This window comes from Mustela erminea, chromosome 9 (assembly GCF_009829155.1).
Source record: "Mustela erminea isolate mMusErm1 chromosome 9, mMusErm1.Pri, whole genome shotgun sequence".
NCBI classification, from domain to species: Eukaryota; Metazoa; Chordata; class Mammalia; order Carnivora; family Mustelidae; genus Mustela; species Mustela erminea.
Genome location: NC_045622.1, coordinates 29182630 through 29205569, shown reverse-complemented (window position 1 = coordinate 29205569; position 22940 = coordinate 29182630). Strand labels below are relative to the sequence as shown.

General features: G+C 39.4%; 1 protein-coding gene across 1 annotated transcript in view; it reads right to left on the bottom strand.

The window, feature by feature from the left end:
• Positions 1-22528, bottom strand: part of LOC116599262 (beta-galactosidase-1-like protein 2) — an 81253-nt gene extending 58725 nt beyond the window's left edge. Inside the window, exons 1-4 of the mRNA XM_032359045.1 lie at positions 22111-22528; positions 21135-21227; positions 20794-20991; positions 1020-1088 (exon numbers count right to left, since the gene is read on the bottom strand). Of these exons, the coding sequence (XP_032214936.1) occupies positions 1020-1088; positions 20794-20991; positions 21135-21226 (359 nt within the window). The 5' untranslated portion in view covers position 21227; positions 22111-22528. The remainder of the gene's footprint in view (positions 1-1019; positions 1089-20793; positions 20992-21134; positions 21228-22110) is intronic.
• Between the last annotated feature and the right edge of the window lie 412 nt (positions 22529-22940).

Below are 22940 nucleotides of genomic sequence, written 5' to 3'. Positions count from 1 at the left end.
AAATTGGGTTGTGTGGTTTTAGTATAATATTTGTCTCCTTCTCTATAGGGAATCTTTAGTCTTAAGAGTACAAAGAGTATTATCTGTCTATCCCTGCACCAAAGACAATGTCTAAACTCTAGCAGATAGCTAATACATATTTTTGAATAAACAATTATAGATCTTCCTGAAGATTTGCTACATGTATTTTACTACTATTGGGTTGCTTCCTAACAAACCCATCATCAGTTGAAAATATTTTAAGTAAAAAAATGCATTTTAATACACCTAACCTGCTGAATATCATAGCTTAGTTTAACTTACTCTACAATGTGCTCAGAACATTTACATTAGCCTACAGCTGGGCAAAATCATCTAACACAAAGCCTTTTTAAGTGTTGAATATCTCCTGTAATTTACTGACTACTAAGCTCAAAATGAAAAAACAGAATGGTTGTATAGGTACAGATTGGTTGTAAGTATATCACTGTCTACCCTCATGATTGCAAGGCTGACTGGGAACTATTGTTAGCCGGTGCTGTTCAGTATCATAAAAGTGTATAGTACAACATATTGTTAGCCTGAAAAAAGACCAAACTTCAAAATTTGAAGTACAGTTTCTACTAAATGAATATCACTATCATACCATCATAAAGTCAAAACATTGTAAGTCAAAATGTTGTAAGTTTGGGACCATGTATACTCTGTGCTATATAATAGAAATCTTGTAAACTATCATCCAGAAATATCCTCTTATAACTGAGACAGCAGGTTCTTCATAATAGATTAAAACTGCAGCACTTAAGATGCAGACTTCCTAAACCACACTGTAAATAAAATACACCAAAAACACTAAGCTCTACGCTCTATTGCAAATAACAGATTCACTGCTCAAGAGGGCTTCAAACCAGGGAAAAGAATTATCAGAGCTTCCTGATCATTTCCCAAACAGAAAGTAAGGTGCATTTGTTCATCTGATCCCAGAGTCTAGCCCCTGTCTTCAATCCATGGAAAGAAGCAACCACAGCACTAAGACATACGTGAAATCCAGGTTTGCAGTAAGATAAAACCAGCCTTTTCTTGGCTCGTGAAGGTTCCAGGGAATATGCCTGCAGTGGAAAAAAGAGAAATATAAAAATATTTTACCTTATTTGACCTTATTCCATATTGATTCCTCCAGTTTTAATATAGCACCTGGCCTATCTCTACTGTGAAGGAAATTGAAGATTTCAATAGCCAAGACTCTGTGTGTGAGTGAACTTTGTATTAGCTTAAAAATTTACTCCTTCAGGGGAGGCTGTGTGGCTCAGTCATTAAACATCTGCCTTCTGCTCAGTTCATGATCCCAGGGTCCTGGGATGAGCCCCACATTGAGCCCTGCATGGAGCCCCCTGCTCAGCAGGAAGCCTGCTTCTCCTCTTCTGCTCCCCCTGCTTGTGTTCCCTTTCTCACTGTGTCTCTCTCTGTCAAATAAATAACAAAACCTTAAAAAAAATTTTTCATCCTTCAAATCCCCAGTGCAGATCCAAGCAGCCAATAGCGTTCCTTGATGCTGAACTTCAGGTAGATAAATATATATGTAACACCCTCTGAGGTGGAACCACAAATTTCTTTTTTTTAATACTAATGAAAATATATGAAAATTTAAATCCATATCTATAATAGCAAAAAAGAAAAACCCATTAACCATAAAATAGAAATCAGCAAGAGCTGAAAAGTTTATAGAACTTTTGAATGAATAAAATGAAATCCAGCAAACAACAAAACAAGATTCACAATACTTGGGATACATTAAGAAAATTACTAGGAATGCAAAATCGGAAAAATGTGACACAAAGCAGAAAAAAAAAATCAAGCAATAGAAACAATCCCAGAAAGGACATATAGGATGAAAGGAGCAGAAAAATAAAATACTAAAAAGGTATAACAAGTATGTACCATATCTTTAATAAGTAATGGAATGCATAACCATGATAAGGAGAAAAATAGAAGATACTAAAAAGACTCACATGGAACTTCTAAATTTTAAAAAATAGCATCTGCAATAAAAAATACTTGATACTATTAATAGCAGAGATTAAAAACACATTGGCTGAGACTAATAACAGAGTACATACAACAGAATAAATGGTCAGAACAAAAGAAACTATCCAAAATGGAAAGTAGAAAAAAGGAAAACTAAAAATAAAAATGAATACAGGATCAGTGACCTATGCTTTCTCACCAAGAAGTCTACCATACATGGAATTGCACTCCGGGGAAAAAAGGGGGGAGGCAAAAATAGTAGTTGAAATAGAGCCACAATTTTACCATTTAATGAAATCTATAAACCTACATGATTCAAGAATTTCAGTGAATCACAAGCAGAATTTAGGGGAAAAAAATCTACACCCAAGCAAATAAGAATCAAATTGTTAAAAACCAAAGAAAGAGAGAAAATCTTAAATGCAAACAAAGGGGAGGTGTGATAAGAAGCAGATTTGTCATCAGATAATGTGCAGGTCAGGAGAAAATGAAGAAACATTTTAAGATACTGAAATTAAAAAATGAAAACAAAATTAAACCATGTCAACCTAGAATTCTACCTATACTCAGTGAAATTATCCCTCAAAATAGAAGATGAAAAAATCAATTTTCAAGAAAACAAAAGCTAAAAGAATTCATTACTAACAGACTTCCACTACAAGAAATGTCAAAGGAAGTCCTTCCACAGAAGGAAATACAACATGGAAATTATAATCTATACAAAGGTCTTGAAGAGTACTAAAAATGATAAATATGTGGTAAATAAAAAAGATATTTTATCACTTTAAATTCCTTTCAAATATAACTAGATGTTCAAAGCAGTAAAATAATAATGTACCATGAATTCTGTAGCTCATAACAAAGCCTATGACACAATATAGTACAAAGGTAAGAAGAGTAAAATGGAAATATGAATTTTAAGACTCTACAGTGATAGCTTTATATATTCAGGAAAAAAAAGAGAGCAAATTAGGAATTTACGAATTTAGATATAGAACTTTATATAAAAACTTTGGAAATGAATTCAGGATCCTTAAAAAATGATTTAATTCAATACCACACTTTCAACAACAGGTAGATCATCCAGACATAAAACCAATAAGGAAACACTGGACTTGAACTACACATTAGACCAAATGAGCCTATTTGACAAATATAGAACACTCTATCCAATAGCAGCAGAGAACACACATTCTTCTCAAGTGCACATGGAGCATTCTCCAGGATAGATCACATATTAGGCCATAAAACAAGTCTTAATAAATTCAAGAAAAATGAAATCATTCCAAGCATCTTTTCTGCCATAATGGTCTGAAAATAGAAATCAATTTTGAGAGAAAAAAAACTGGAAAATTCACAAATATGTAGAAATTAAACAACATGATTATCTGGAAATATAGGGGCACCTGGGTGGCTCTGTGGGTTAAGCTACTGCCTTAGACTCGGGTCACGATCTCAGGGTCCTGGGATTGAGCCCCTCATTGGCCTTTCTAGTCAGCAAGGAGCCTGCTTCCCTATCTCTCTCTCTGCCTGTCTCTCTGCTTACTTGTGATCTCTTTCTTTGTCAAATAAATAAATAAAATCTTTTAAAAAAATGGAAAGATATTCCATACTCTAGGATTGGAAGAATTAATGTTGTTAAAATGCCCATACCAACCAAAAGAATCTACAGATTCAGTGCAATCTCTATCAAAGCTACAACAGCTTTTTTCACAGAAATTTAAAAAATAAATAAATAAAATTTGTATGAAACTACAAAAGACACTGAATAGCCAAAGTAATCTTGAGAAAGAACAAAGCTGGAGGCATAACAATTCCTGATGTCAAATTATATTATAAAGCTGTAGTAATCCCAACAGTATAGAATTGGCATAAAAACAGACATATAGGTGAATGGAACAGTAAAGAGAGTCCAGAAATAAACCCATGCCCATATAGTCAATTAATTTATGACAAAACAGTCAATAATATACAATGAGGTAAGAAGAGTCTCTTAAATGGTGTTGGGAAAGCTAGACAGCCATATGCAAATTAATGAACTAGCCCTCTATCTCACACCACACAAAAACTAACTCAAAATATATTACAGACCTAAATGTTTAGAAGTGCTGGGAAAAAAACAAGGGTAAGCTCCTTGACATCAATCTTGGCAATGATTTTTTTGAATTTGACTCCAAAAGCCTAGGCAATAAAACCAAAAATAAACAAGATGGACTACTTCAAACTAAAAGGTCTACACAGTTATAGAAACCAGCAACAGGATGAAAAGGCAATCTAAGGAATGGAAGAATATATTTACAAACCTGCAAATCTAATGAAATTTGCAAAAGCTGATTAGAGGTTAACATCCAAAATATACCACACAACTCAAGAGCAAAAAACAAATAATCCAATTTAAAAATGGACAAAGAAACTGTATAAGTAAGCATTTTTTCCAAAGAAGATGTATAAATGTACGACATGTACATGAAAGGATATTCAACATCCCCAATCATCAGAAAAATGCAAATCAAAACCACAATGAGATATTACCTCACAGCTATTAGGATGTCTATCATCAAAAAGACAAGATATAACAAAGGTTGGTAAGGATGTGGAAAAAAAGGAATACTTATAGCACTGTTGGTGGAATAAGTTGGTGTATAAGTTGGTTCAGCCACCATGGAAAACAGTATGGAGTTTCCTCCAAAAATTAAAAATAGAATTATCATATGATTCAATCCTATTTCAAATTGGTATACAGCCAAAAGAAATAAAATCATTACCTCAAAGAAATATCTGTACTCCCATGCTCATAGTGTCATTATTCACACTAACCAAGGTATAGAAACAACCTAAGTGTCTGATGACAGATAAATGGATTGAGAAAATGTGAAACACAAACACATGCACATATACAGGAATATGTTTTAGTCTTAAAAAAAAAAGGAAGGAAAGCCCTGTCACTTGTGACAATTTAAATCACTCTGGAGGGCATTATGCTAAGTGAAAGAAAAGACAGCAAAGGAAAAATACTAGATGGTATCACTTATATGTAGAATCTTTAAAAAAAAAAAAACTTTTAAAAAATCCTTTAAAAAGCAAACAAAAACAAACAAACAAACAAAAGGGGCACCTGGGTGGCTCAGTCGGTTAAGCATCTGCTTTTGGCTCAGATCATGATCCCAGGGTCCTGGGATAGAGTCCCACATTGGGCGGGGGGGGGGGGGGTCTAAACTCAGCAGGGAGTCTGCCTTTCCCTCTGCCCCTCCTTCCACTCATTCTCTTAATCTCTCTCTCTCTCTCTCTCAAATAAATAAATAAAATGGGGTGAGCCTGGTGGTGGGTATTAAGGGGAGCACATATTACATGGAGCACTGGGTGTGGTGTATAAATGATGAATTTTAGAACACTGAAAAAAAATTAAATTAAATTAAATTTTAAAAATATACAGACCACAAAAAAAATGAAAGAGAGAAAAGAAAATATTAAATAAATAAATAAATAAAATCTTTTTTAAAAAAATTAACTCATAGAAACAAAATATGGTGGTGCCTTCCAGGGCCTGAGGGTAAGGGGAAATGGGGAGAGATTGGTACAAGGATACAAACTTTCAATTATAAGATGAATAAAGTCTGTGGATCTAATGTATAACATGGTAACTATAACTGATAATACTATATTGTGTAACTGAATTTGTTAAGGGAGTAGGAATTAAGTGTTCTCACCAGAACAAACAAACAAAGATAAATATGTAAGTCACGGATGTGTTAAGTAGATTATAGGTTGGAATTCTTTCACAATGTGTACATATATTAAATCATCACATGGTATACTTTAAATATATTACAGTTGCTCCCTTTGGGGGAAGGGGGACTCTGACATCAAGAAGAATATTACTCACAGTGTTCAGCCAGTGGCAAGGTGGCCTCTTCAGGAGCATTCCACTATGGAGCATATGTGTGATGCAACTGCCCAGGCTGAGCCTACTCGTGCACCTCAGTTCAGGAGGGTTCTCCTGGACCTGAGAGTGGAGTTTGGTCAGAGTGAAGCCACATGGGGTGTGAAAGTAACTCATCAGGGAAAGGACCAGGACTTTGAGAGGAGAGGCTTCAAGCTGGGGATAAAGATGCTGCAGGTTCAAGGGCACCTGGGTGGCTCAGTTGGTTAAGCAACTGCCTTCCACTCAGGTCATGATCCTGGAGTCCTGGGATCGAGTCCCACATCGGGCTCTCTGCTCAGTGTGGAGTCTGTTTCTCCTTCTGACCCTCTCCCCTCTCATGCTCGCTCTCTCTCTCTCTCTCCAGTAAATAAATAAAATCTTTAAAAAAATAAATAAATAAAAGACGCTGCAGGTTCCAGAGAGCATCCTTGCTGAGTACTACTATGACCTATAGTCTGCAGAGGAACCCTTCTACCGGGCCCTCCACAGCTACAGGAGCTTGGCCCTATAATGATCATGGTCTACAATGCCATCATCTAGGAAGGCCCCAACATGGTCCGCACCAACTCAGTTAAGGCCACCCCTGGCACCACTGTGGAGACTTTATCATCCACATCAACAAGAGAGTCATCCACACCAGAAACTCTGTGGAAAGGACCCAGAGAAAGTTCCAGCTGTGGTTCTGGAGCAATGAGCTGGCAGACTGAGCAGATGAAACCACCCATCAAGGTTTACCCAGCCTGAGGAGTAAAAGGTGCCTTCAGCTGCCCCAGCACCTACCCAGGACAAACTACCTCTGTGAACAAGAAGTGGAGCCCACATCCAAGTTCTGCTCATTTATCTTAAATTATCACCCTATCCACCTCCTACTCCACTCCAGACCACACACGTCTGAACTACCAACTTTATTTGCCTTTCAGTGTCTTAAGCCAGTAAGATATGGGACCAAATCCTTTCTATACCAAAGTACCAGATAACCTTCAGATTGTCTCCAAAAGAGGGAACATTAAGTACACTATGCTATTCAAATTAATTAATTAGCTAATTAATTATCAATTACAATTTAATTTGTCAGTTATACCTCAATAAAGCTAAAAAATGATCTAAAAAACAGGAAAATAATGCATGATAAATTGGAAATTAAAGAGAAATAGAACTAATATGGCAAAAGATATTAAAATAACTTTTAGAATATAATGCCAAAATTGTTTACAAAGGAATTTCAAACTCTAGTTGATGGAAAATTTTATTAAAAAATAGAAATTGGTTATTTGAATAAAAGTATAAAATTTTATTAAATTAGAAATTATAGAAGAGGGGCGCCTGGGTGGCTCAGTGGGTTAAACCCCTGCCTTTGGCTCAGGTCATGATCCCGGGGTCCTGGGATAGAGCCCCGCATCAGGCTCCCTGCTTAGCAGAGAGCCTGCTTCCTCCTCTCTCTCTGCCTGCCTCTCTGCCTACTTGTGATCTGTCTGTCAAATAAATAATAAAATCTTTTTAAAAAAAGAGATTATAGAAGAAAACTACAATAACTCAAAAACAGGCCAAGAATAATGAGTAGTAGTTATCTTTTGGTAGAAGGTCATGACTGTAAGGAGAGTGGTAGAGCTTCTGAGACATTGGTGTACTACAAAGCTTTGGGGGTTGGTTACAGAAGTATGTTCACTTTACCAAAATTCATTGAGCTGAACTCTTATAATCCAAATGTTAAGATTTAATCAAATATTACTTTAAAATAAAACTAAATGAAGAAGAACAGGGAAAAATGGAATTGAGAATATTTACTGCCATTAAGGTAGTAGGTAATTTCGGCCAAGCCTTTTAATGAGGAAAACAAGAAAAAGTGAGCAAGTTTTTCATTAACTTACAGAAGGCATCAAAAAGACTTTTGCTTTCTGATCCAAGAGGTAAAGAGCTTCAAAGCTGTCACTTCCATCCTCACAATAAGAACAAAGCTGAAAAGCTGGAAGCTTTGAAAAGCAACAACTCACTTATCCATCAGAGAAGACAGGTCACAGGGAAAACTGCTGTCCCAAAAACTAGAATGAGAGACAGCTGATGTAATGGTTAATCCTACATGTTGACTTGACTGGGCAATCAGGTGCTCCAGCACTTGACCAAACAGTATATAAGTGTTTCTGGAAGAGATTAACATTTGAACTGGTAGACTGAGTAACATGGATTGCCCTCTGTAATGGGATAGAGCTCATCCAGTCAACTGAAGACTCAAATTGAAAAATTATTAATACAATACATCACATCAACAGGCTAAGGAAGAAAATACTCACATAATTTTACCTATAGATGCACAAAAAACATTTGAGAAAATCCAACACCCATTCGTGACAAAAAATTCTCAGTAAACTAGGAAAAGAGAACTGCCTCAAATTCATAAAGAATAGCTATAACAAACCTATAGCTAACAACAAACTTAATCATAAGAAACCAGAAGCTTGGGCGCCTGGGTGGCTCAGTGGGTTAAGCCTCTGCCTGGGTGGCTCAGTGGGTTAAGCCTCTGCCTTCAGCTCAGGTCATGATCTCAGGGTCCTGGGATCAAGCCCCGCATTGGGCTCTCTGCTCAGCAGGGAGCCTGCTTCCCCTTCTCATTCTCTCTCTGCCTGTCTCTCTGCCTACTTGTGATCTCTGTCAAATAAATAAATAAATAAATAAATAAAATCTTTAAAACAACAACAACAGGGGCACCTGGGTGGTTCAGTGGGTTAAGCCTTTGCCTTCAGCTCAGGTCATGATCTCAGGGTCCTGGGATCGAGCCCCACATCTGGCTCTCTGCTCAATGTGGAGCCTGCTTCTCCCCCCCCCCCACCCCACCTACTTGGCATCTCTATCTCTCTGTCAAATAAATAAATAAAATTTAAAAAAAAAAAAGAACAAAACAGAAGTTTCTCCTATCTCTGGTCTTTTCAACATTGTACCAGAAAGCCTAGTTAATGCAATAAAGTAAGAAATTAGATAAAAAGTATACAGATTGGGAAGACAAACATGAAAGCTTCTTTGTTCACTAGTGACATTGTCTATTAAAAAACTAAAAAGAGGAATGCCTGGGTGGCTCAGTCAGTTGAATAGCTGTCTCTGGCTCAGATCCTGATCCCAGAGTTCTGGATCAAGTCCTACATCCAGCTCCTTGCTAAATAGGGTCTCCTTTTTCCTCTGCCTGCCACTCCCCTGCTTGGGCACATGCTATCTCTCTCACTCTCTCTCTCTGACAAATAAATATATAAATAAATAAAATATCTGAAAAAAAATTCGAAAGACCAAAAAAAAAAAAAAAAAAACCCTCTTGGAACTACTAAGTGATCAATAGCAAGATTTCAGAAAACAAGGTTAATATACAAAAGTTAATCATTTTCCTACATAAGAGCAATGAACCACTGGAAAGATAACACTATTCAACTTCAAAACTCACCATAAAGCTACAGCAATCAAGATAGTGTGGCACTGAAGGGGAGGAGTCAAGATGGCGGAGAAATAGTAGGCTGAGGCCACATCAGGTAGCAGGAGATCAGCTAGATAGCTTATCTAAACATTGCAAACACCTATAAATCCAACAGGAGATCGAAGAGAAGAAGAACAGCAATTCTAGAAACAGTAAATCAACCACTTTCTGAAAGGAGTGGCAGAGAAGCGAATCCAAAGCGACGGGAAGATAGACCGAGGGAAGTGGGGGGCCGGCTCCCAGCAAGCAGCAGCAAGCGGTGGAGCAACGGAGCACAAAATCGGAACTTTTAAAAGTCTGTTCCGCTGAGGGACATCACTCTAGACGCTAAACCGGGGTGAAGCCCACACAGGATCAGCGTGGCCCCAGGTCCCACAGGGTCACAGAAGGATCGGGGGTGTCTGTGTCACAGAGCTTACAGGTATTAGAATGGGGAAGCTGGCTACAGAGTCAGAGCCGAGGAGTGAGCTCTCAGCTCAGGGTTACCTTGAACCGGTCACAGCCTGGGTGAGCTTGGAGTGCGGCCAGAGGCCAGGGAGATGGGAGTTATTGGGCGCTTTTCTCTGAGAGCGCACTGAGGAGTGGGGCCCCAAGCTCTCGGCTCCTCTGGGCCGGAGACTAGGAGGCCACCATTTTCATTCCCGTCCTCCAGAACTCTATGGAAAGTGTTCAGGGAACAAGGCTCCCAAAAGCGATCCTGAGCGGATTACTCAGCTTGGTCCCTGGTAAAAGCACTGCAATTCTGACTGGGGCAAAGACACTTGCGAATCACTACAACAGGGCCCTCCACCAGAAGATCAACAAGAAATCCAGCCAGGACCTAGTTCACCTACCAAGGAGTGCAGGTTCAATACCAAGAAGAGCAGCGGAATTCCAGAGGAGAAAGCAAAGCACTGAACTCATGGCTTTCTCCCCATGATTCATTACTCTTGCAGTTAATTTAATTTGTGTTGGGTTTTTTCTTCAATTTCTTTTTCTTCTGTTAAATTTCTTTTATAAACTTTTACCCTTTTCTTTTTTTAACATTTTTTAACTAGTTTATCTAATATATATATTTTTTTCTTTTTTATATTTTTTCTTTATTCATTTTCTTTTTTTAATTGTTTCTTTTTTTTTTTCTTCTGAACCTCTTTTTAATCTCCTTTCTCCCGCCCATGATTTCGGGTCTCTTCTGATTTGGTTAAAGCATATTTTCCTGGGTCTTTGCCACCCTTTTTAGTATTTTACTTGCTCCTTCATATACTCTTATCTGGACAAAATGACTAGGAGGAAAAATTCACCACAAAAGAAGAACAAGAGGCAGCACCAAAGGCTAGGGACCTAATCAATACAGACATTGGTAATATGTCAGATCTAGATTTCAGACTGATGATTCTCAAGGTTCTAGCCGGGCTCAAAAAAGGCATGGAAGATATTAGGGAAACCCTTTCGCAAGATATAAAAGCCCTTTCTGCAGAAATAAAAGAACTAAAATCTAACCAAGTTGAAATCAAAAAAGCTATTAATGAGGTGCAATCAAAAACGGAGGCTCTCACTGATAGGATAAATGAGGCAGAAGAAAGAATTAGTGATAGAAGACCAAATGACAGAGAATAAAAAAGTTGAGCAAAAGAGGGACAAACAACTACTGGACCACAAGGGGAGAATTTGAGAGATAAGTGACACCATAAGACGAAACAACATTAGAATAATTGGGATTCCAGAAGAAGAAGAAAGACAGAGGGGAGCAGAAGGTATATTGGCGAGAATTATTGGAGAGAATTTCCCCAATATGGCAAAGGGAACAAGCATCAAAATGCAGGAGGCACAGAGAACACCCTCAAAATCAACAAGAATAGGTCCACACCCCATAACTTAATAGTAAAATTTACAAGTCTTAGTGACAAAGAGAAAATCCTGAAAGCATCCTGGGAAAAGAAGTCTGTAACATACAATGGTAAAAATATTAGATTGGCAGCAGACTTATCCACAGAGACCTGGCAGGCCAGAAAGAACTGGCATGATATATTCAGAGCACTAAACGAGAAAAACATGCAGCCAAGAATACTATATCCAGCTAGGCTATCATTGAAAATTGAAGGAGAGATAAAAAGGTTCCAAGACAAACAAAAACTGAAAGAATTTGCAAACACCAAACCAGCTCTACAGGAAATATTGAAAGGGGTCCTCTAAGCAAAGATAGAGCCTAAAAGTAGTATATCAGAAAGGAACAGAGAAAATATACAGTAACAGTCACCTTACAGGCAATACAATGGCACTTAATTCATATCTCTCAATAGTTACCGAGAATGTGAATGGGCTAAATGCCCCAATCAAAAGACACAGGGTATCAGAATGGATTAAAAAAAAAAAATCTATATGTTGCCTACAAGAAACTCATTTCAGATCCGAAGCACCTCCAGATTTAAAGTGAGGGGGTGAAAAACAATTTACCATGCTAATGGACATCAGAAGAAAGCAGGGGTGGCAATCCTTATATTAGATCAATTAGATTTTAAGACAAACACTATAATAAGAGATGAGGAAGGACATTATATCATACTCAAAGGATCTGTCCGACAAGAAGATCTAACAATTTTAAATATCTATGCAGCCAATTATATAAACCAATTAATAACAAAATCAAAGAAACACATCAACAATAATACAATAATAGTAGGGGACTTTAACACTCTCCTCACTGAAATGGACACATCATCCAAGCAAAAGATCAACAAGGAAAAAAAGGCCTTAAATGACATATTGGACCAGATGGACATCACAGATATATTCAGAATATTTCATCCCAAAGTAACAGAATACATATTCTTATCCAGTGCACATAGAACATTATCCAGAATAGATCACATCCTGGGTCCTAAATCAGGTCTCAGCTGGTATCAAAAGATTGGGATCAATCCCTGCATATTTTCAGACCACAATGCTCTGAAGCTAGAACTCAATCACAAGAGGAAATTTGGAAAGAACCCAAATACATGGAGACTAAATAGCATCCTTCTAAAGAATGAATGGATCAACCAGGAAATTAAAGAAGAATTAAAAAAATTCATGGAAACAAATGATATTGAAAACACAATGGTTCAAAATCTGTGGGACACAGCAAAGGCAGTCCTGAGAGGAAAATATATAGTGGTTCAAGCCTTTCTCAAGAAACAAGAAAGGTCTCAAGCACACAACCTAACCCTACACCTAAAGGAGCTGGAGAAAGAACAAGAAAGAAACCCTAAACCCAGAAGGAGAAGAGAAATCATAAAGATCAGAGCAGAAATCAATGAAATAGAAACCAAAAAAACAATAGAACAGAATCAATGAAACTAGGAGCTGGTTCTTTGAAAGAATTAATAAGGTTGATAAACCCCTGGCCAGACTTATCAAAAAGAAAAGAGAAAGGACCCAAATAAATAAAGTCATGAATGAAAGAGGAGAAATCACAACGAAGACCAAAGAAATACAAACAATTATAAGAACATACTATGAGCAACCCTACGCCAACAAATTTGACAATCTGGAAGAAATGGATGCATTCCTAGAGACATATAAACTACCACAACTGAACCAGGAAGAAATAGAAAGCCTGAATAGACCCATAACCAGTAAGGAGATTGAAACAGTCATCAAAAATCTCCAAACAAACAAAAGCCCAGGGCCAGCCGGCTTCCCGGGGGAATTCTACCAAACATTTAAAGAAGAACTAATTCCTATTCTCCTGAAACTGTTCCAAAAAATAGAAATGGAAGGAAAACTTCCAAACTCACTTTATGAGGCCAGCATCACCTTGATCCCCAAACCAGACAAGAATCCCAACAAAAAAGAGAACTACAGACCAATATCCCTGATGAACACAGATGTGAAAATTCTCACCAAAATACTAGCCAATGGGATTCAACAGTACATTAAAAGGCTTATTCAGCACGACCAAGTGGGATTTATTCCAGGGCTGCAAGGTTGGTTCAACATCCACAAATCAATCAAATGTGATATAACACATTAATAAAAGAAATAACAAGAACCATATGATACTCTCAATAGATGCTGAAAAAGCATTTGACAAAGTACAGCATCCCTTCCTGATCAAAACTCTTCAAAGTGAAGGGATAGAGGGCACATACCTCAATATCATCAAAGCCATCTATGAAAAACCCACCACAAATATCATTCTCAATGGAGAAAAACTGAAAGCTTTTCCACTAAGGTCAGGAACACAGCAGGGATGTTCATTATCACCACTGCTATTCAACATAGTACTAGAAGTCCTAGCCTCAGCAATCAGACAACAAAAGGAAATGAAAGGCATCCAAATCGGCAAAGAAGAAGTCAAACTATCACTCTTTGCAGATGATATGATACTATATGTGCAAAACCCAAAAGACTCCACTCCAAAACTGCTAGAACTTGTACAGGAATTCAGTAAAGTGTCAGAATATACAATCAATGCACAGAAATCAGTTGCATTTCGCTACACCAACAACAAGACAGAAGAAAGAGAAATTAAGGAGTCAATCCCATTTACAATTGCACCCAAAACTATAAGATACCTAGGAATAAACCTAGCCAAAGAGGCTAAGAAACTATACTCAGAAAACTATAAAGTACTCATGAAAGAAACTGAGGAAGACACAAAGAAATGGAAAAATGTTCCATGCTCCTGGATTAGAAGAACAAATATTGTGAAAATGTCTATGCTACCTAAAGCAATCTACACATTTAATGCAATTCCTATCAAAATACCTTCCTTTTTTTTTTTTTCAAAGAAATGGAACAAATAACCCTAAAATTTATATGGAACCAGAAAAGACCTCGAATAGCCAAAGGAATGTTGAAAAAGAAAGCCAAAGTTGGTGGCATCACAATTCCGGACTTCAAGCTCTATTACAAAGCTGTCATCATCAAGACAGCATGGTACTGGCACAAAAACAGACACATAGATCAATGGAACAGAATAGAGAGCCCAGAAATAGACCCTCAACTCTATGGTCAACTAATATTCGACAAAGCAGGAAAGAATGTCCAATGGAAAAAGGACAGCCTCTTCAATAAATGGTGTTGGGAAAATTGGACAGCCACATGCAGAAAAATGAAATTGCACTATTTCCTTACAGCACACATGAAAATAGACTAAAAATGAATAAAGGACCTCAATGTGAGAAAGGAATCCATCTAAATCCTTGAGGAGAACACAGGCAGCAACCTCTTTGACCTCAGCTGCAGCAATATCTTCCTAGGAACATCGCCAAAGGCAAAGGAAGCAAGGACAAAAATGAACTATTGGGATTTTATCAAGATCAAAAGCTTTTGCACAGCAAAAGGTTTTGGTTAACAAAACCAAAAGACAACTGACAGAATGGAAGAAGATATTTGCAAACTACATATCAAATACAAGACTAGTGTCCAAAATCTATAAAGAACTTAGCAAACTCAACACCCAAAGAACAAATAATCCAATCAAGAAATGGACAGAAGACATGAACAGACATTTCTGCAAAGAAGACATCCAGATGGCCAACAGACGCATGAAAAAGTGCTCCATATCACTCGGCATCAGGGAAATACAAATCAAAACCACAATGAGATATCACCTCACACCAGTCAGAATGGCTAAAATCAACAAGTCAGGAAATGACAGATGCTGGCGAGGATGCGGAGAAAGGGGAACCCTCTTACACCGTTGGTGGGAATGCAAGCTGGTGCAACCACTCTGGAAAACAGCTTGGAGGTTCCTCAAAATATTGAAAATAGAACTACCCTACAACCTAGCAGTTGCACTACTGGGTATTTACCCTAAAGATACAAACGTAGTGATCTGAAGGGGCACGTGCACCCGAATGTTTATAGCAGCAATGTCCACAATAGCCAAACTATGGAAAGAACTAGATGTCCATCAACAGATAAATGGATAAAGAAGATGTGGTATATATACACAATGGAATACTATGCAGCCATCAAAAGAAATGAAAGCCTGCCATTTGCATTGACGTGGATGGAACTAGAGGGTATCATGCTTAGTGAAATAAGTCAATCAGAGAAAGACAACTATCATATGATCTCCCTGATATGAGGAAGTAGAGATGCAACATGGGGGGTTAAGGGGGTAGCCGAAGAATGAATGAAACAAGATGGGATTGGGAGGGCGACAAACCATAAGTGAGTCTTAATCTCACAAAACAAATTGAGGATTGCTGGGGGGAGGGGGTTTGGGGGGGTGGGGTTATGGACATTGGGGAGGGTATGTGCTATGATGAGTGCTGTGAAGTGTATAAACCTGGCGATTCACATACCTGTACCCCTGGGGATAAAAATACATTATATGTTTATAAAAAATTTAAAAAAAATTTTTAAAAAGTGTGGCACTGATGAAAGAACAGACAAGTAGATCAAGGAAACAGAATAGTGAGTGTAGAAATATATCCAAACATGTACAGTCCACTTATTTTTGACAAAGGAGCAAAAACAATACAGTAAAGAGAAAAAAGAAGTCTTTTTAAAAAATGGTGCTGCAACAACAGGACAACCAAGAAATGCACACACCAAGAAATGATGTAGATACAGATTTTATAACCTTCATGAAAATGAACTAAAAATAGATCATAGACTTAAATGTAAAGTATGAAATTATAAACCTCCTAGAAGATAATATAGAAGAAAATCTAGATAACCTTGGGTTTGGCAATGACTTTTTAGGTACAACACTAAAAGCACATTGCATGACATAATTAAGTTGAACCTCGTTAAAAATTTAAAACATGCTATGCAAAAGACATTGTCAAGACAATAAGAAGACAAGCCACAGACTGGGAGAAAAACCCTTGCCAAAGATTTATCTCATAAAGATCTATTATCTAAAATATACAAAACTCTTGAAGCTCAACAATAAAATAACATGCAAGTAAAATGTATAAATATCTGAACAGACAACTCATCAAAAACCTATACAAATGGAAAATGGGCATGTGAAAAAATGCTCAACATGTTATCTCATTAGGGTATCGCATTTTAAAATAAGAATGAAATACCACAGGGTGCCTGGGCGGCTCAGTGGGTTAAGCCTCTGCCTTCAGCTCAGGTCATGATCTCAAGGTCCTGGGATCAAGCCCTGTATCGGGCTCTCTGCTCAGCAGGGCACCTGCTTCCCTCTCTCTCTGCCTGCCTCTCTACTTGTGATCTCTCTCTGTCAAATAAATAATAAAATTTTAAAAAGAAAAAAAGAATGAGGATACCACTACACACCTATTAGAATGTCCAAAATCTAGAACAATAACACCACCAATTGCTCCCAAGGCTATGAGGCAATAGGAACTCTCTTTTTTTATGTATTCTGTCACTTATAATAAGAATGCAAAATGAGGGGTGCCTGGGTGGCTCAGTGGGTTAAACCCTCTGCCTTCTGCTCAGCCTTCGGCTCAAGTCATGATCCCAGGGTCCTGGGATCGAGGCCCGCGTCAGGCTCCCTGCTCAGTGGGGAGCCTGCTTCCTCCTTTCTCTCTGCCTGCCTCTCTGCCTACTTGTGACCTCTGTATGTCAAATAAATGAATAAAATCTTTTTTAAAAATGCAAAATGATATAGCCAGTTTGGAAGACAGTTTGGCAGTTTCTTATAAAACTAAATCTATTTTTATCATATAATCTTAAGTATATACCCAAATGAGTTGATAACATGGCCACACAAAAACCTGCACATAGACACGCAGCTTTATTCATAATTGCCCAAACTCAGAAGCAAGCAGGATGTCCTTCAATAGGTAAATGGATAAGTAAACATGATACAGCCACACAATGGAAAATCATTCATCACTGAAAAAGGAACTGATCAAACCATGAAAGTATATGCAAGAGGAAAATTAAATGCATATTACTGTATGAAAGAAGTCAATCTGAAAAGGCCACATACTGTATGATTCCAACTACATGACATTTTGCGAAAAGCAAAACTATGGAGACAGTAAAAAGATCAATGGTGGCCAGGAGTTAGTGGAGAAGGAAGATGAACGGCGGAGCACAGGACTTTTAGGACAGTGAAACTGTTTTCTATGGTGTTATTAATGGTGGATATGTGTCTTTATACATTTGTCCAAACCCATACAATATGTAACACCAAACGTAAACTACACTGTAAACTATGGACTTTGGGTGATTGCTGATGTGTCAGTGTAGGTTTGCTGACCACTCTGATGAGAGATTTTGACAATGAGGGAAGCCCTGGCACTGGTGGGTGCTGGTGTGATATGGAAAATCTCTGTGCCTTCTTCTTAATTTTGTTTGAACGTAAAACTACTTACTCTAAAAATTAAAGTCTTTTTTTAATGGAAACACGAAAGAAAGAAAGAAAGAAAGAAAGAAAGAAAGAAAGAAAGAAAGAAAGAAAGAAAGAAAGAAAGAAAGAAAAAAGAAAGAAGACAGACAACTAAAAAGAAAAGAAAAAATTTGGAAGCAGACAGAGAGAAATTATGCTCTACTTAGGGAGGAATCCCACTTGGAAGTATAGTCAATTATGAGACATGGAATATAACCCTATTCTACGGAGGCCAGAAGGAAGTGGCACAATATTTTTTTTAAGTGCTACAAAAATTGCCAGTTTCAAGGAAAATTTGTCTCATTTTTGTCTCACAATAGTTCTGACACCAGATATGTAGGTTTTTCCACTCCAAGCAATTCTCCAATTCCTAGCAGTACCAACCAGGTGTCCTACAATTTAACTCAATTCTAACACTAATTGCCTTCAGTTGGCACAACCCCACAGGTTAAGGGCTCAGTCCCACATGATGTTCCCCTCACTCTTCCATTTCAGATACCAGTCCCTGTATTTCTGATCAACAGCCTACAAATCAGGGGTTCCTATGGCCCCCTCTCCGAGTTTGATAATTTGTTAGAACTGCTCAAAAAACTCTGGGCAACACTTAGCTTTATCAGTTTATTATAAAGGATACAACTCAGGAACAGATAGAAGAGATGCATAGGAAAAAGTATAGGAAAGGTAAATGGAGCTTCCATGCCTGCTCTGGGCACACTACACTTCCAGCACTTCAGTGTGCTCACCAACGTGGAAGCTTGCCAATCTCTCTGTCAGTTGGGTTTTATGGAGACTTCATTATGTAGGAATAGTTGATTAAATCATTGGTTATTGGTAATTAACTCAACCTTTGGCCCCTCTCCCCTCTCTAGATGTCAGAGTTGGTAGGGGCAGATGCTGAAAGTTCCAACTCTCCAATCACGCAGTTTAGTTCCCTGGCAACCAGTTCTTCCTCATCCTGAGAGGCTTTCTAAAAGTTACTTCATTAACATAAATTTGAACATGCTTGAAAAAGTCTTGTTATGAGTAACAAAAAATGCTCTTCTGATCATTTTCACTCAGGAAAGTCCAAGTATTCTAGAAGCTGTGTAGCAGAACTGGGAATGAAGACTGAGTATATATTTCTCATTATATCACATAGTATCACGCAAATTCCATATCTGGCAAATGTTTGTTTCAGGAAGAAAATTACGATATTAATGTTATAGGAAATGAAGACAGGATCCAAGTATTGACAAAATTCAACACCATTCATAATAAAAACTCTCAGTGGCCACTGTTAATTAACAACCTACACTTTATGCTTAATTTTGCTGTAAACCTAAAACCCTTTAAAAAGAATGTATATATGAAAAGAAAAAAAATATTTGATGTGATGTGTAAAAAGCATTATGACAGTTTAGAGGGTAAATGCTTTTTTTTAAAATTTTTTATTTTTTATTTTTTATAAACATATAATATATTTTTATTCCCAGGGGTACAGGTCTGTGAATCGCCAGGTTTACACACTTCACAGCACTCACCAAAACACATACCCTCCCCAATGTCCATAACCCCACTCCCCTTCTCCCAACCCCCCTCCCCCCAGCAACCCTCAGTTTGTTTTGTGAGATTAAGAGTCACTTATGGTTTGTCTCCCTCCCAATCCCATCTTGTTTCATTGATTCTTCTCCTACCCCCTTAAGCCCCCATGTTGCATCACCACTTCCTCATATCAGGGAGATCATAGGATAGTTGTCTTTCTCCGATTGACTTATTTCACTAAGCATGATACGCTCTAGTTCCATCTACGTTGTCACAAATGGCAAGATTTCATTTCTTTTTATGGCTGCATAGTATTCCATTGTGTATATATACCACGTCCTCTTTATACATTCATCTGTTGATGGACATCTAGGTTCTTTCCAGGGTAAATGCTTTTAAATATCACTTCCATGTGAGATATATATATATATATGTATATGTACATATATATATTTGATATATATATATACATATACATACATACATACAATATACATATACATATATATTGTACATATGTATATGTACATATACATATATATATATATATATATATATATATAATGCAGCCATCAAAAAAATGAAATCCTGCCATTTAGGACTATGGGGATGGAACTAGAGGGTATTACGCTTAGCGAAATAAATCAATCGGAGAAAGACAACTATCATATGATCTCCCTGATATGAGGAAGTGGAGATGCAATGTGGGGGGCTTGGGGGGTTAGGAAAAGAATAAATGAAGCAAGATGGGATCAGGAGGGAGACAAACCATAAGAGACTCCTAATCTCAGAAAACAAACAGGGTTGCTGGGGGGAGGGGGTCGGGAAAGGGTGGTGGGGTTATGGTATGTGCTGTGGTGAGTGCTGTGAAGTGTGTAAACCTGGTGACTCACAGACCTGTATCCCTGGGGCTAATAATATATTATATGTTTATTAAAAAATAAAAATTTTTTTAAAAATAAATAAATATCACTTCCATCATTCACCAAATCAAATTCCACTCAAATATTTTTTCTTCTAAACCTACATCTTAAAAATCAAAACACTGAAAAAGAGAATACAGCTAAAACTGATATCAAAACAGTAATGGATAAGTACTTTCCAAGCTTTGAAGCCTAGAAAGAAATTACTAATTTTTGTTAATTTCAGCTTGTAGAATGAGGATAATTTTGTTACTCGCCATGCCTGATTCTCAGTGAACTCTATCTTCAAAGACCAAGGTTTCTGGAACAGAATTCTATCCTAGGATTCATCATTCCTATAGCAAGTGAGGATATCCAAGGAGGAGAGAGACTTCTCTGTGCCTGAATTCCTTCAGTAGTTAGGGACCACTGACCTACATCCATCTGTACCGACCAATGCCTTTGAAAGTTAGACTTTTACATGCAGGCCACAGCCTGTTTAAAGGGAGCCCTTTCAGAGCAAGCAGAGCAGGCTCTATCCACAGAATGGATATTCTGGAGATAACAAGTGGAGACTCAGACATCCTAAGAATAGTGAAGAAAATACAAAAAGGGTCAACCCTTATACTGGTCTAATAAAGTCTCAGAACTAGAAATTAAGACTACAAATTCTTGAACTAATTACTTAGATGCCAACACTCACGTGGTCACAGTGTTGAAGCCACAAGCCTTCAGCTTCAGCAAGCGGTCCCTCCAGTACTCCCTGGGCACCCGAAAATAGTGAATAGTACCTGCTATGATCAGGAAAGGAAAGCCATCAAGTGTGAAGCTTGAGCCTTCAACTTTCAGACCCACATTGCGATTTATTATGTGGGAGGGAGTCAGGGAAACTTGATTCATCCTGCAAGGACAAAGAAGGTGTATGAAGTCCTCAAGATGTTACCATGTGGCACACAGTTTGGGCAAATCCAAAAGGTCTTTCCTTCAGGGGCCCTAGGCATGCCTCCAGTGCAAAGAGAACTTCCCAACCCTTCTCCAACATACCTGGGTGAGAAGTCTCCTCCAAACTGAACTGTTACCAATAACCCTGAAGACAGGTACAGGATGCTCACAGGTCTCAACAAAAAGGCCAGCATGCTAAACAGAGAGGACAGAACTGAAGTCAGACATCCTGGAGGCAGAGAAGGATGTGGGAACTGAGTGAGGCCTTGCCTGCAGAGGTGGGTGAGCAGCACAGAAGTGGCCTCACTAGAAGGCAGAACCAGGATCCACGACAGACCCAGGTGGGGGGGGGGGGGGTTGCAGCTGCAACGAAGAGCCTCCTGATAGTAACTGGGTTTTCTGACCCCTGTTACATTTTAGAGAAGATCAAGCCTCAGTCCAGTAAATTTCACAGAATAGAATATAATCTCTCCAAAATATGCGAGAGACCTCCTACTAGTAAGGAATGAGCCCTGCTTATCAGAGAACACTCCCTGGAATGTAGCACTCTCTCCATAGCCGTAGCTGGGTGCCAATTTCTATCTCCATCCCAATTTTCTACTTCTCTGCTACTGTAGGACGCCATCTAATTAGCTCCCAGAACACACTCAGCATTCGTGTGGCTACTGATCTTCTTCATGCTGCTCACCCAGGGGCAAATGCTCTTTCCTTAGGTATCAAAAGTTCTACGGGTCCGATGTAGGCAGAACCAGGGCGGCCTAGCCCAGTCCGGGCGCAGCGCAGCTTCCAGCGTAGGGAAGCACTCTGCATGGGGCGTGGCTGAGTGCTGGCTACCCGGAGCAGCGCCTGAATTACAGGAATGCTCAACTAATGTTTTCTGAACAAGAGTCGCCGCAATCGGTAAAACATCTGTGTCGCTTCCATAGGCTTCAGCTTTATCATGGGCTTCTTGAGGACTCCCTCAGGCAGAGTTGGGAGGGTAGAAAGCAACAGTTTTCTGTAGGAAAATAGGATGGAAAAGAGAATGGGGCCCAGGGATTAGAGAAGACAGACCCCCTGGGCACCACTCGACTCCTTATGTGGGCGTGAAGAGTCCGGGGCAACGGACTGAGATCATACGACGCTCCGAGATTTCCGGGGAGAAGACAGACGGGACAAAGCAGAACCTCCAGGGAACCTGACCGAAGGGCCTAGAGAAAAATTCCAGAAAGGAAACCCGAGGGGCTGTCTGGGTTGACACGCTGCCGGTGGGCCCAGCACTGGGAGAGGCCACCGCGCGGGAGGTGCGGAGAGGCCCCGGGGCTGTCGCGGGCGTGGGTGCTCCGGTGGGCGCTCGGGCCAGAGCCTACCTTGCCCTGGGCCGGACTGCTCCTTCCCCAACTTCGCAGCGTTAGGTTGGCAGCGGCCGCCAGGCGGGGGACAGAGCGGGAAAAGAGCGGCTGCGGGCTCTCCCGGGGTAGCCTCCGCCGGCAGTAACCTCCCACCACCCGCGCCCTTCCCAGACCTCAGACTAGCCCCCCCGCCTCCCCCCCTCCCCCCCGCCCCGCGCAGGCCTCACTCTCCGCGGACCCGCTCCCCACCCCGCCCGGGGCAGATCCTCCCCCACACCCGCCCCCGCTCCACGGCAGAACGGCTTCCACCCCACAGCGGAGCACATCCTTCCCGGTGTACTCTCCCTGCCCTCCGGGGATCCGCCCCCAGCCCCGGAGCCCGGGGGGTTGATAAGCCGCAGCCCCGACTCTGCAGAGAGAAGTGCGGCCGTCGTAGTGAGCTCAGCGGGCCCTCTGTGCCCTCTTGGTCAGCCAGAGGCCGGCTCTGGCCTTTGGGGACTCCGTCAGTTGTGACAGCTAATAGTTGAGGAGCGCTGTCAGCGGAGTGCGGACGGCTTTCCATCCGTTCCCCCCAGTC